Source organism: Elephas maximus, chromosome 9 (genome assembly GCF_024166365.1).
Source record: "Elephas maximus indicus isolate mEleMax1 chromosome 9, mEleMax1 primary haplotype, whole genome shotgun sequence".
Taxonomy (NCBI): Eukaryota; Metazoa; Chordata; class Mammalia; order Proboscidea; family Elephantidae; genus Elephas; species Elephas maximus.
The window spans coordinates 32253584-32267800 of record NC_064827.1 but is presented as its reverse complement, the minus strand read 5'-3'; the positions used below and the strand labels follow the sequence as shown (position 1 = coordinate 32267800).

Here is a 14217-nt window from a genome sequence, read left to right as displayed (position 1 = left end):
CTTTGCAGGCAAACAGTTGTATCTGTGTGTTTTTTTCACTAAAGGTATCTAATTTGGACCTGTTTGAAAACATAAAGGTAATTTTACAATTTAGTTGGCAAAATATGATACACACACACAAAGAGAGACAGCATAGTAGAATAAACGCTAGTTTTGTACTTGGGCTGACCTAGGCTTAAGTCTCAGTTTTACACCACACTAGTTGTGACACAGTGGTTAAGAGCTACGACCGCTAACCAAGAGGTCTGCAGTTGGAATCCACCAGGCGCTCCTTGGAAACTCTGTGGGGCAGTTCTACTCTGTCTTATAGGGTCGATAAGAGTCGGAATCGACTCGACGGAAGTGGGTGGTGGTGGTGGTAGCTGTGACGATGTGGTAGAATTACTTAATCTTTCTCAGGCTGAGTTGGCTCGTTTGTAAGATTGGGATAAGTATCCTCCTCAAGGTATTTGAGAGGATTGATGAAATGTCTAAAATAAAGTGCTCGGCACAGGTGAGGATAGCATCCACCTGGGACACAATCAATAAGGAAGGCTAACATGTCACTGCAGTAAAGTGCGAATATGGTGCAAGTTAACTCCAGTTCCCAAAAAAAGATTCTTTATGTAATAGACATTTGTGGAGTTCCGATTCCATAATGATTACAGCATTGGAAACCCTATGGGGCATTGTCTAATCAGTCATTGAAGTTCCTGGGTGGCACAAACTACTAGCCAAATGGTTGGCGGTTTGAACCCACCCAGAGCCAACTTGGAAGACAGGCCTGGCAATCTGCTTCCAAAAGGTAACAGCCTTGAAAAACCTAAGGAGCACACATGGGGCTGTCATGAGTCAGAATCAACTTGACAGCAACTAACAACAATAATCAACTTGACAGCAACTAACAATAAAAACTGAAATAGATGGGCAGCATACAAATGTCATACTTGATTTGTGTAAGTAGAAAAGCTCTAGGTCTGATGAAACTTGAATCACCAAAATAGTCATGGCCTCTCAACAAATTCCTAGACTTGAATCACTTTTCATGCCCCAATCCTCTTGTAGAAGACTCTACAGGCTTTCTTATGTAGGGCCCCTACTTCATTTCCAGTAATTTACACTGCAAATCTTCCTTGTAGCCTTCCCAAAATGGACTTGCAACTGTTTACCTGGTAACTGTACATTGGGAAAAGGAAAATACTCATGATTTTTCAGGGTTTACTAAAAAAAAAAAATTACTGGTCACTGATTATTTCCTGGGAACCCAAATTTCCATCATGTTCCACCAGTCTTGATAAGGCTTACAGAAGAGTGAGGTCTAATGATCAATGGAATTTTCGCTCAGGTCTGCCTCACAGTGAGCCCAGTGGTTCCCATAATTACCCCATGATTATTTCATCAGTGCTGGAAAGCACCTTTGGAAGAGACATACTAACTGGCAGAATCCTCACATTGGATCCCTGTCCTGTGAAGTGATGGTTACTAGGGTAAATTAAAAAAAAAAAAAAAAATTTTTTTTTTTTTGTAGGAAGTGTCAAATTGCAGCCCCTAGAATTTCCACTACCACCAAAACAGTGAACCAAAAGCAATATCACATTCCTAGAGAGACTGTCAAGGTTTGCGCTATCATCAAGGGCTTAAAGGATACAAGGGTAGTGATTTCCACCACATCCTCATTCAGCTCACCTGTTTTGGCCTGTGGAGAAGGCAGATGGATTATAAAGGAGAGCAACAGTATATTATCAGGAACTTAATTAGGTATCAACTCTAACTGCAGCTGTTGTTCCAGATGCCATTGCTTTACTAGAACAAATCAACACAGACTTTTTTTCTGGTTCAAGACTATTGATCTCATAAACATTTTTTTAATCTATACTTGTTAGTAAAGACCATCAAAAGCAGTAATATACTTCAGTATCCCTTCTCAGGGCTCTATCAATTCTCCAACCCTCTGCTATAATCTAGTCTACAGGAAACTCATTTGCTTTTCCATTCCACAAGAACATCATGCAAGTCCACTATATGAATGATATCCTGCTGCTTGGACCTCGTGCACAGGAAGTAGCAAATACTCTAGATATCTCGTTAAGACATATGCATGCCAGAGTATGAAGAAATAAACCCCACAAAAATTCAGGGACATGTCACATCAGTGAAATTTCTGCATCAAGAAACTGCTACCTCTAAGAAAGAAAAGTGTCTGTTGTTCCTCCCGATTTGGGTGGAAATATATCTCATTTTGGCATCTTACTTCATTTAACAACTAACCCAAAGGCTATGAGTTTTGAATCAAGCCCAGATCAAAAGAAGGTTCTGCAACAGAAACAGTCTGCCATGTAAGCTGTCTTGCCACTTGGGCCATGTGAACCAACAGATCCAGTGATGCCTGATGTATTTATGGAACTTAGGGATGCTGAATGAAACTTTTGGGAGGCCTCCTTAGGTAAATCCCAGTATACACTTCTTGGACTTTGTGGAAAAGATATACCTCCCTGCAGCTAATTTTTCTCCTTTTGAGAAACAGCTTCTCCTTTGTTACTGCTAGAGTACTACTAGAGTCTTAACACGATATTGGCCATTAAATAACCCTGCAACCTTAGATGCTCGTGTGAAGAGGGTATTGTCTGAACCACCAAGCCATATGCAGAAGTACTCCATCATCAAGTGAAAGTGGAATATACACAATCTAACTCTGTAGGTTTTGAAGTTACTAATAAGTAGCATGAACAAGTGGCTCAAATTCTGATGGCTTCTACTCTTGCCACATTGCCTCGTCTCTCTTATGTGGAGCTGCCTATGACAGCTGACTGAGGAGGAACAATTTGGTACTGCTTAATAGATAGTTCTGCACACCATGCTGGCACCATCTGAAAGTGGACAGCTGCAGCACTACGGAGCCACTCAGGTGTGACCCTAGAAGACAGTGGTAAAAAATATCTTTCCAACAGGCAGAACTTCAAGCTGTGTTCCTGATTGTTCATTATGTCTGGAAAAAGAGGTGGATAGAGGTGCATAGCTACAATAATTCATGAGCAGTGGCTAACAGTTTGGCTGAATTGTCAGTGACTTGGAAGAAGCATGATTGGAAAATCAATGACAAAAAGGTCTAGAGAAGAGGTATATTGAAAAGCCTCTCCAAATGGGCACAAAGTGTAAGGATATTTTTTGACCCATAAAATGTTCACCAAAAAGCAAGCTCAGAAGTGGAGGATCTTAATAATCATATGGATAAAGAGATCCATTCTTTTCTAAGCTACTGCCATAATTTGCCAATTGGACCATGAAGAAAATGATCATGAAAGCAGAGATGGAGTTTATGCATGGGCACAGTGACACGGACTTTCACTCATCCAAACTAATCTGAGACACACTACTGAGTACTCAACATGCCAAAAGCAAAGACCAGCACTGAACCCCTGAAATGATACCATTTCCCAGGAGAAACAGCCAGCCACCTGGTGGCAGATTGATTAAAAAAAAAAAAAAAAAATTTGGATAAATCCCATCATGGAAGAAGCAGTTCTTTGTTCTCACTGGAAAAAACACTTAAGTTTGATACGGTTTTGCCTTTCCTACCTTTAATGTTTCTGATAAAGCCACCATCTGTGGACTTTCAGAATGCCTTTTACACCTTCATAAAAAAAAAAAAAAAAATAGTACTCCATAAAACATCAGTTCTGACAAGGGAACTCATTTTATAGCAAATAAAGTACAACATTAGGCTCATGCTCATGGGATTCACTGGTCTTATTACATTTTCCTTATCCTGAAGCAGCTGGCCTAATGAAATTATGGAATGTCCTTTGGAAGGCACAGTTATGGCACCAGGTGGCAACAGCACTTTATGAGGTTGGAATAACATCCTCCAGGATGTAGGATATACTCTGAATGAGCTATAAATGCATAGTGATGTTTTTTCCTGTACCCAGGATTCATGAGTCTAAGAATCAGGGATGGACATGGGAATAGCTCTGCTCATATTAATCTTAGTGATCCCCTAGCAATACTTTTGTTTCCTTTCCCATTGGGCTGTTTTGATTTAGAGGTCTGTCTTCCCAAGGAAGGAATGCTTCCACCAGGAACTATAAAATTATACTATAACCTGAGACTACCACCGGTTACTTTGGGTACCTCATGCCAGTGAAACAAAAGAAAAGATAGGGTTTATTACATTGGCTGGAGTGCTTAATCCTACCACTACTCAGCAGAGGCAAGGAGGAGTATTTCCACAACGCAGCACGTCCTCTAGAGTATCATTAAGTCGTCCCATATTTTGTGGTGAAAGTTAATGGAAAACAATCGTGAAAAGATTTCAAAACTTAGTACAAACCAACAGTAATCAAAGTAGTGTGGTACTGGTATTATTTTGATATACAGATATATAGATGAATGGAATAGATTTGAGAGTCCAGAAATAAACCCACACAGCTGTGGTCAACTGATTTTTTTTTTTTAACAAAGGCCATCCAATAGGGAAATAATAATCTTTCATACAAATGGAGCTTGAATTTTCACACAACGGAATAATATTTGACCTTTACCTCATACCACATACAAAAAATTAACTCAAAATGAGTCAAAAACCTAAACATAAGACCTAAAACTATAAAATTCTTGGAAGAAAACATAGGGGTAAATCTTTGTAACGTTAGATTTGGCAAAGGATTCTTGGATTTGACATAAAAAGTATAAACAACCAAAGAAAAATGGATAAATAGGACCTCTTCAAAATTAAAAACTTCTGTGCTTCAAATGACAAGATCAAGAAAGAGACAAATACAACCCACAGAATGGGAGAAAACGTTTGTGAATCACATATCTATAAGGGATTTGTATCCAGAATATACATAAAGAATTCTTACAACCCAATAATAAAAAGACAGACAACCCAATGTAAAAAATGGGCAAAGGATACAAATAGACATTTCTCCAAGGAAGATATACAAATGGCCAATAAATACATGAAAGATGCTCGACATCATTAGTCATTAGGAAAATGCAAATCAAAACCACAATGAGATAACACTTCACACCCTTCAAGCAGAATGGTTAGAATTAAAAAAAAAAAAAAGATTAACAAAAGTTGGAAAGTATGTGAAGAAATCAGGACCCTCAGACACTACTGGCGGGAATATAAGATGGGTGCAGCCACTTTGGAAAAAGCAATCTGCCAGTACCCCAAACAATTAAACACAGAGTTGGCATATAACCCAGCAATTCTACTTCCCTAGAGAAAGGAAAACACATCCACACAGAAACGTGTACATGAATGTTTATAGCAGCATTATTTGTAACAGCCAAAAGGTGGAAACAACTCTAAAGTCCATCAACTGATGAATGGATAAGCAAATTGAAGTATATCCATACAATGAAATGTTCTTCAGTCATAAAAAGAAATGAAGTACTGATATATACTACAGCATGCATGAACCTTGAAAACATGATGCTAAGTGAAAGAAAAACCAAAACCCAAACCCATAGCCGTTGAGTCGATTCCAGCTCATAGCAACCCTATAGGATAAAGTAGAACTCCCCCATAGAGCTTCCAAGGAGCAGCTAGTGGATTCCAACTGCTGACCTTTTGGTTAGCAGCTGAGTTCTTAAGCACTGCACAACCAGGGCTAGTCACAAAAGATCACATATTGTATGATTCCATTCATATAAAATGTTCAGAACAGAGAAATATATACACCAAAACTAAATTAGTGGGCAGGGGTTAGTGGTGGGGGATAGGGAATGATAGCTAAAGAGTATGGGGCTTCTTTTTGAAAAGATGAAAATGTTCTAAAATTAACTGTCTTGATTAACACACGTATCTGTGAATATACTAAAATACACCGTACACTTTAAATAGGTGAATTGTATGTTATGTGCTAGTGAAAATGTCCAACAATCTAGTAGAAGCGGGACTGCTAACGGCAGAGATCCTTCAAGAATGGAGATTTTGGTCGGCCCACCAGGTGAGGAACCACAATCAGCTGAGACATCTGCTGGGTGCAAAGAGAATACGAAATGGGTAATGGCAGAAGGAAGTTATCGCTGAGTAGGAATTGACAGCAAGGGGTTTGGTTTTGGTATGATTCTATGATTAGTTGCAAATATGAAGGTTCTATACTTTTGAGCATTTTATTTCTAATTTTGATGTAAGTGTATTTGTGTGTGTATAATGTCAACAAATTCGTTTTTCCCTTCTCCTATTCCCCTGTTTTTTAATATAAGACTTTTTAATGGTGATCAATTATATGTTTTAGGATTAAAGTTATAGGATATTAAAAGGGAGATTTAACTCAGAGAAGAAATGAACATCACCCAAAGATGGGTATTAAAAAGTAGAGTTCTATGGCTAGATCACTTCCAAGTGCACAGTTAGGAATCCCTAAGAGGTGGGGTTCTAAAATCTGCAGAGTCCTTTGTCTCAGCACGAGTTGCAGAGAAAGGCAATAAATCATTTGACTCACATCCTTTGAATGATCCGCTCAAATCTAGCCCATTTTCAAAGACTATCTGAAAGAGACCTTAGACCAGGAGGCCAATCCAGTTCTGGCAATAACTCTGATCCAGAGAGCCCTGGGGAAGCGGGGGTTACGTCCACACCAGATTCTGCTGAAGTGAACAAAAGTCTCTTCTTTACCTAATTCTTTCACCATGGACCTGAAATTTGTTTACCTCTCAAACCAATGGAATAGACTTTCCTTGACAAACTGCATGGAAACTGATGTTACCCCTCTTCCCTTCCACCCCTGGTGAGTGTCTTAGGGGTTTAGGCTTCAAACAGTATCCAACGGCATAAATGTCAAGATTACAAAGAACTCAGTGATGTACAACATAGTCAAATTATACCAGCATTGGTTTTTAGGTTGTTTTAGTACTCATGGCACTACAGACTGTGAGCAACTTGAGGCAAGGTCCTTTGTCTTACTGACCTCTTTATCCCGTGTCTGGCACAGCACCTGGCACAAAGTAGGTGCTTAATATATAGTTGTTGAATGAATGAATTCTTAGACTCATTCTTATCTTTTATTTCATTCAGTCAGTGAAAAACTTTTATTTATGCACCGATTATGTACCACAGAGCCCTGGTGGCACAGTGGCCAAGATCTCTGCTGCTAACCAAAAAGGTTGGCAGTTCAAATCTACCAGTGGCTCCTTGGAGACCCTGTGGGGCAGTTCTACTCTATCCTATAGGGTTAGTATGAGTCAGAACCAATTCAACGGCAATAGGTTTGGTTTTATGTACCACAGACTGTACAAAGCTATGAATGAACAAAACAGACATGGGTCTTCCTTTCAGACCTTATTCATTACCACCAGCAGCCACTGTCCAGTTAATTCCGATTCATGGCGACCCTTTGTGTGTAAGAACAGAACTGCGCTCCACAGGGTTTTCAATGGCTGATTTTTCAGAAGTAGATTACCAGGCCTTCCTTCTGAGGTGCCTCTGGGTGGACTTGCACCTCCAACCTTTTGGTTAGCTGCCAAGCACGTTAAGCCTTTGCATCACCCAGTAACTCCTTTGTAGTCTAACTGAAATTGGTGAAGTAAGCAACTTTCACTCCTATGACACACTATTTCCATAACCTCCAGGGTCGACAACACTACTTCTGAGCCTCAGTTTCCTCACATGCAATTCAATGGTTGAACAAAAGGGCTTATTCTATAAGGTTCTTTCAGCTTTAAAATTATGGTAAAGCACAGTGAACGCATAAAGCATTATATGTAACTTTTATATACTACAAAAACTTTTTAAATTTGAAGATTATAAAGTTATTTTACGAATTCGAATAATTCCCAAAATGAATGTTCCTTCCAGTTCAAAAGCAATTCAGTTTCTCAAACGGATACATGCACCTCATGTTATAAGCCACATAAAGAATCCAGCAGCTCTAGCGCTGAGGTGTTATTAAACCAGGTCTGGCATATAATGTAACTGCCTTAAAGTGCAATATTTTATACTTGGTATCCTCCATGGAATCCAGCCAGGACTTTTTGAAAAAAAAAATAGCTTTCAATAAATCAATTAATCAAATGGAAACAATTTAAGAATCACTTAATGTTCTATCTTGAATGGCATTTCGGAGATTCGTTAACCCCTTGAAATTGTAGGCAAAACACGTGTTTGTGGTCCATTTGGTGTGGAGTTCTTTGATCTCAAAGAGACCTATTAACCAAAACAGTTTATTCATTCATTATATATTAACTCAATATTAAATGCTTGCCAGGCATTGTACCGTGGTTTAGGCTTAGAACTTAAACTGATTTTATAACAAATTAATACTGAATGCACCCAGTTTTTCCAGGATCTCCTTTCTCGTATTCACACCACTACAATTAATGTACACTCTGCTAAACATATTTACTTCCTAAATCAGCTAATTTGCAGTAATTTAATACGTTGTTTGCTGGTAAAATATACTTTAGGAATATATTCTTATTGGCTTCATGGAAAATCCTTCGTGATGGTGGAACTGATAAAGGTAGAGAGAGAGAAAATATAACTTAAAACAATCTTTAGTAAATCGCGTTGCTCAAATTGTTTAAACCATCTTTGGTTCATCAACTGTCCTACAGCACGGCTGGGTTTCCATTTATCCCTAACAATAATAATAAAGCTACTGTCCTTTAAAAAAATGATGACACACGAAGAAAACCTCAAAAAATTGTTTTGTAAGCAGTTTTCTTGGAGATTGCCCACTGATGGAAAAAAACAGCTTCCAAAGGCTCCACAAGGAGAACAAAAAGAATGTTTAAAAACTCAAGAAAACCTAAAATTTAATGGTAAATTTTTCACTTTGGAAATCTTATGCCTCTCCTCATTGCATTAAGCATTATAAAGCTAGAGTTCATCAATACTGACATGACCAGATATTTTAATATTCTGAAGAAAATTATCTTTGAGGAGTGTCATATCCTTCTCATCAACACATGGAAAGGGATATTTGCCTAGACACAGGCATACGCACACTCAAAGATAAAAAGTTCATACACAGTAGATGTTCACTTTATAATATGAAATTTTCCATGTAACATGATCCAAAAGGGCTATTTCAAAAATGATTAGATTATACTATTTAAGTTCCTTTTAATGCCTACGGCTATGAGGTTTTTTTGTTTTTATGGCTCTACTGGAACTGAGTTGCAATTAGTGATAGTGGCCAGGAGATGGCGTATTCTCAATTTCAAAAATTTATTTCTTAGGTGGTTGGGTAATTGAATGTTCATTTTAAAGAAAAAACATTTTAACAGCACTTGTTATCACAAAAGGCAAATATGAATAAGAAACAAGACATTCAGAAAAACAAGAAATTCCAGTTACCCAAAAGTCCTACTTATATCTGATCACTTGTAACCCAGTCCAGATCACTTACAGTCAAATAAAATATTTTAAAAATATTTTGAATAGTTTTATTTTTTCCTGTGAACAAGAAACAAAAGAGCAGAAAAAGTTTTAAAACTGTAATTATGTAGCAATATCTCAATTTTCCAACTCTTTCTTTTGGCTCACTTTATAGTATGCTAGATTGCTTTATACTTACAAAAGTACTGTAAAACTATATATTCCATTTTCTGATAAAATAAAAACAAGTATATTTTTAAAATAGGAATTTTACAACTGATAATTTCTGAGAAAATTTGTTAAAGTACAAAGATTTCCTAATATAGCTTTGTTCAAGGCACATATAATGTTCAAATATTTCTTTCACTTAATAAATGCTAAAAACATCTGTTCAAATCTAACGTCTGTTCTATTGTGTATGGAAAAAATAGCATTTTTAAGGACTAATAATCCTCTCACATATATATTGTAATACATTAGTGGATGTGGGGTGTGTGTGTGTGTTGTATGCTTCTAAAAATACTCTGGGAAGGGAGACTGGGCAGATACATTAATGACTGTCCTGATTCAGTCTGGAATACAGTCCGCCACCCATTACTGAATCTTTGCTGGGAAGGTAAGAAGAATCCCTAAGCATTCCTGAAAAAGAATAATCCAAAGGTGGCCGGAAAGGCAATGCAGGTACCAATCCAGACGTTAGGTAGGGTGACATAAAACCAGATAGCCCTCTTCCTGGAGAGGAATATGCCACCCGTAATGGACTGATACCTAGTCTAGGACTTAAACTGTAGAGATGCGAATCACCTCCACGAGAAGCAGAAGTGGTCTGAAGAGGAGAGAAAGCTGATTTATTCCCTAGAGCTCCAAAACCAATTCCAGCTAGATTAAAGTTAGGAGCTCTCTGAAAGGCTGTAGGTCCAGATCCTCCTGAGCTTGCCAACTCCCTGGTGTCTGACTTGTGTTCTTTCCCATTTAAGACCTGTTCAATGGCTTGGACCACATCCCCTTTGCAGGACTGTAGAATGCCTTTCAGTCTGCTGTGCCTGTAACTTGGGAAAATCTTGGTAAGGATATCAAGAGGGTCTCTTTGTCTTGAGGACACTGTGGGAAGGTGGGATCTGGGAGCAGTAAAGTCTTTGGTCCACTCACTTTCATTTCCTGATTCCACCTCAGAGGATGACAAGGACCTAGGGCTCTCATCACCTCCTGATTGTTCCCCAGGATGAGGAGACAGGGTGTTATCCTCCTTGTTTGTATTTTCTGAACTAGATGATCGGATGTTTTGTTTTCCAAGGACACCATTAGACTTGGGAGACGACCCCAGGGAAAGCTGATGGGATTTGGACGCTGCTGCTTCTTGTCCGCTCTGGTATAAGCCACATTTACTTGTTTTTCGTTCTGGAGAAGAGAAAAAAATTAATCAAATACATGACAAATCTTCCAGAACATGGTACTGTCTACTGAAAAAATAATGCTGGGTAATAATTCATTCACTCAGAGTAATACTTACTTACTCTAAGAAATGATAATGAATAACTCAATTTTAAAGGATCCTTCTGAAACGCAGGTATTGGGAAAATGGAAAGATGCTATTTCTTATGTCATTTCACGATCACTAAGTCATATAATATGTATAAATGTAGCAATGATTTAAGAATTTTTTAAGTCATATAATATGTATAAATGTAGCAATGATTTAAGAATCACAAGATAAGAGTCTATTGTTAACCCCAAACTATTAACCTAACACCACAAATGAACACTGCCCCATCTTGGCAATTTGAGATTTTCCTAGGTTACCCAAGTTTTGTTTTTGTGAGGTGCCACTGAGTCAATTTTCAACTCCTAGCGACCCCACGTGACAGAGCAGAACTGCCCCATTGAGTTTTCTAGGCTGTAATCTTTACAGAAGCAGATCACCAGGTCTTTCTCCTGTGGAGACACTGGGTGGGTTGGAACTGCCCAACTTTCAGTTAGTGGCCAAGTGCTTAACTATTGTGCCACCAAAACTCCTTTTTTCATGACTAAAAAAAAAAAAAACTAAAAAGAGCTAAATAAAACTATTATGTCTAGATAAGAAAATGAAAGAAGAAATCATTTTAGTTTGAAAATGAATGTCATATTTAATCACATTAACTGGTTTCTTATGCTGACATTTCAAGTCCCAATTAAGCCACCTGAATAATGTGAGGAAATAACAAAATTGTTCATTTCATTTCAAATTCAAGCCAGTAGTGATTACTGTGACAGTAATCTCAAATCGTACTACAGCTTGCATATTTATTTCATTTTATGTGACACATGACTCATAGTTGGTATTTTTCATAATTATTTGTAAAATATGTACTTTTTTCCAATCCCTAGGATATATCAAGAAAATAGTTTATACCTCTGTTGTTTCTAAAATAAAGCTATAAACAGCACTACTGCAATCTGTAGGGATTTTCAAAGTGTTTTGTGAAAACGACATATTAGGTATTTGGTTCAAATCATACTCCCCCAATAATAAGGGAAAATGATCTAGAAAATATTTTTATATAAAAATCTGAATTTTCTTCCTCAATATGTTGAACATATGAATATTAATAAAACAAGAATATATTTAATATCCTTTTGCCAGGCTAATGCCAGGAAAATAACAAAGTTACACATTAGCTAAGTAACTTTTATTTCGGTTTAAATTTCCTCTTATTCAATAGACATATGTCAGCTCTATTTCCATGAGAAAGGGTAAATTATCCAGAGGGTTATCCAGAGTATTTCTGTCAAATTCCTTTTTCTACAAGGTAAGTGCAATAAAATGTATACTGCCAATCTTTTCATATATTAGATGCCCATTTAAATATCCTCTTCGGTGAAATGTGTATTTGGTCCCTTTGCCCAGTTGCCGATTGAGCTGTTTGTTTTGTTTTTTGTTTGTTTGCTTGTTTAGTTGTTTGATTTCCTTGTTAAGTTGTAGGAGTACTTTATATATTCTGGATATTAGACTTTCCCCTCTCACATAGTTCTTAAAATTTTCTCCCAATCTGTATGTTGTCTCTTCACTTTGTTGACAAATTCCCTTGATGAACAAGAATCTTTAGTTCTAATAAGGTTCCATCTATCTATTTTGTCTTTTGTTGCCTATGCTATTGGTATCATGCCCAAGAATCCATTGCGAGAACAGTAGGTAGCACACCTTGGAGAAGGTACTCAATGTCACTGAATTGTGCGTGCAGAAATTGTGGAAATGGTGGGTCTGTGGCTGTGGGTGCTTTCACCAAAATTTAAAAAATTAAACTTTATCACAAAAAAAAATGTATATTGCTTAAAGCGAGGATTTAAAACTGTAATCTGCAATAACCCTATGTTTTCTCGCATTTTCTTAAGGGGCAGCCCTAACTTCTAAAGGAAGGTCTACAGTTCCTTTTTAAAGTAAAGGAATTGTGTATGGTTTAGCACTTCGAGGGTCAAAATGTTATCATTATACCAAACATAGGACAAAAAGAAAACAGAAAAAAAGATGTGGTTACTCCAAAATTACAAGGGCTCTATAGAATTTTCAACTTGAAATAAAACAAGAATGCTTTTCTAATGACTAGTCTGTCGAGTGAAGACAGATAGGCATGGACCTCCATTCCAGTTTACTTACAATTAAACATGCCCCTGAACATGTAAAAATACAACGGTCTCATCTCTGCAGCAATTTATGCATAAAACAATTTTCTAGCTATTGTGTTCATAAAATGCTGACTGCGTAAGGCTATTTAGAAAACAGGGTGTCTTTAAAATATCATGATAGCCTTTATATAATCGCTTTGTCCTCTGAACTTCTAGAGTTTGTTTTACTTCTTCAATTGCTTTTATCACTGTGTATTAAACCTTGTATTGTAGTTTTTGGATACATATAATTCTTCCGCTTTTGAATATAAGGTTCTTTTTTGTATTCATCTCTGAATCACTCAGTTAGTCTTTGTCTAATGACTGAGTAAATTAAATAGATGGCCTTACTACAGTTCATGAATATCATGTAATAGGAGGCAATTGAGGTAGCCTTTCAAAAAGTGGCTTGCTCTTATAGGGAGGTCACCTGAGGCAAAGAATAAAATAAAATAATAAATTCTACAAAACAGAACGCTTTGGTTATCAAAAAAAAAAATCACATAAATAAATGTCTTTCTGAAAAGGCCAGTCATATATCACTATCAATTTAGTTTGAGGAATTCTTTCTTTTCCTTTAAAACAGTTTTACTTCATAACTTTACTCTTCATTCCTCTTTGATCTTTCATAAGAAATGTTTAAAGTTCTATTTTTTTCCACTGAAATAAAATAGAACATGTTCAAACAACAGGCAGAGGCAAACAAACTGATGTATGTCTCATTTAAATACAGACGATCTTTTTCAAAAGTATAGCCTGTGATCTGTTAATATCTGTAATTTGTTTTTCTTTGGGGAAACGCTTTCATTAATAACTTACTGTATCATTATCGCAGAATTCCATATGATACCACTCGTCTCAAACTGATACAGATATACTGAAATGGCATTTTCACTGCTAATAGGCCCTGTGGAGGACTATGAAATTTGTTAAAATTCAGTGGGATGTACATTAACAGGAAAAGTTAATTTGGGACTGCCTTACCCAAAAAAACTTTTTTTTTTTTTCCTAAAACTCAAGGCTACTTTTTCCAGTGCCACACAGGGGATAGGGTAAAAAAGAGAAGAAAGTCAAAACTCCTTTAATAAGAAAGCCCCAATACTGGACTTTGAAATTCTTACCAATGCTTTTACAAATCTAGAAAATTTAATTTTGGGTTTTTTTCCCCCCCCCCTATAAGAAGAGGTGAAACTTTAAATATTAGAACTTTCTACACTTTGGGAAACTGACCACAGATACAAACAGTTGCGGGGAGAGCAGGAAAT

The 14217-nt window shown here is 37.0% G+C and overlaps 1 protein-coding gene across 2 annotated transcripts in view; it reads right to left on the bottom strand.

Moving 5' to 3' along the window:
• DMRTA1 (DMRT like family A1) overlaps window positions 1-14217 on the bottom strand; it is a 42706-nt gene that overhangs the window by 26842 nt on the left and 1647 nt on the right. Inside the window, exon 2 of one of the 2 annotated variants that reach the window (XM_049895614.1) lies at window positions 10463-10711. In XM_049895614.1, coding sequence (XP_049751571.1) covers window positions 10463-10711 — 249 coding nt within the window. Of the gene's footprint in view, window positions 1-9648; window positions 10712-14217 lie in introns of those variants that run through there. The other variant, XM_049895613.1, reaches the window with a different exon arrangement.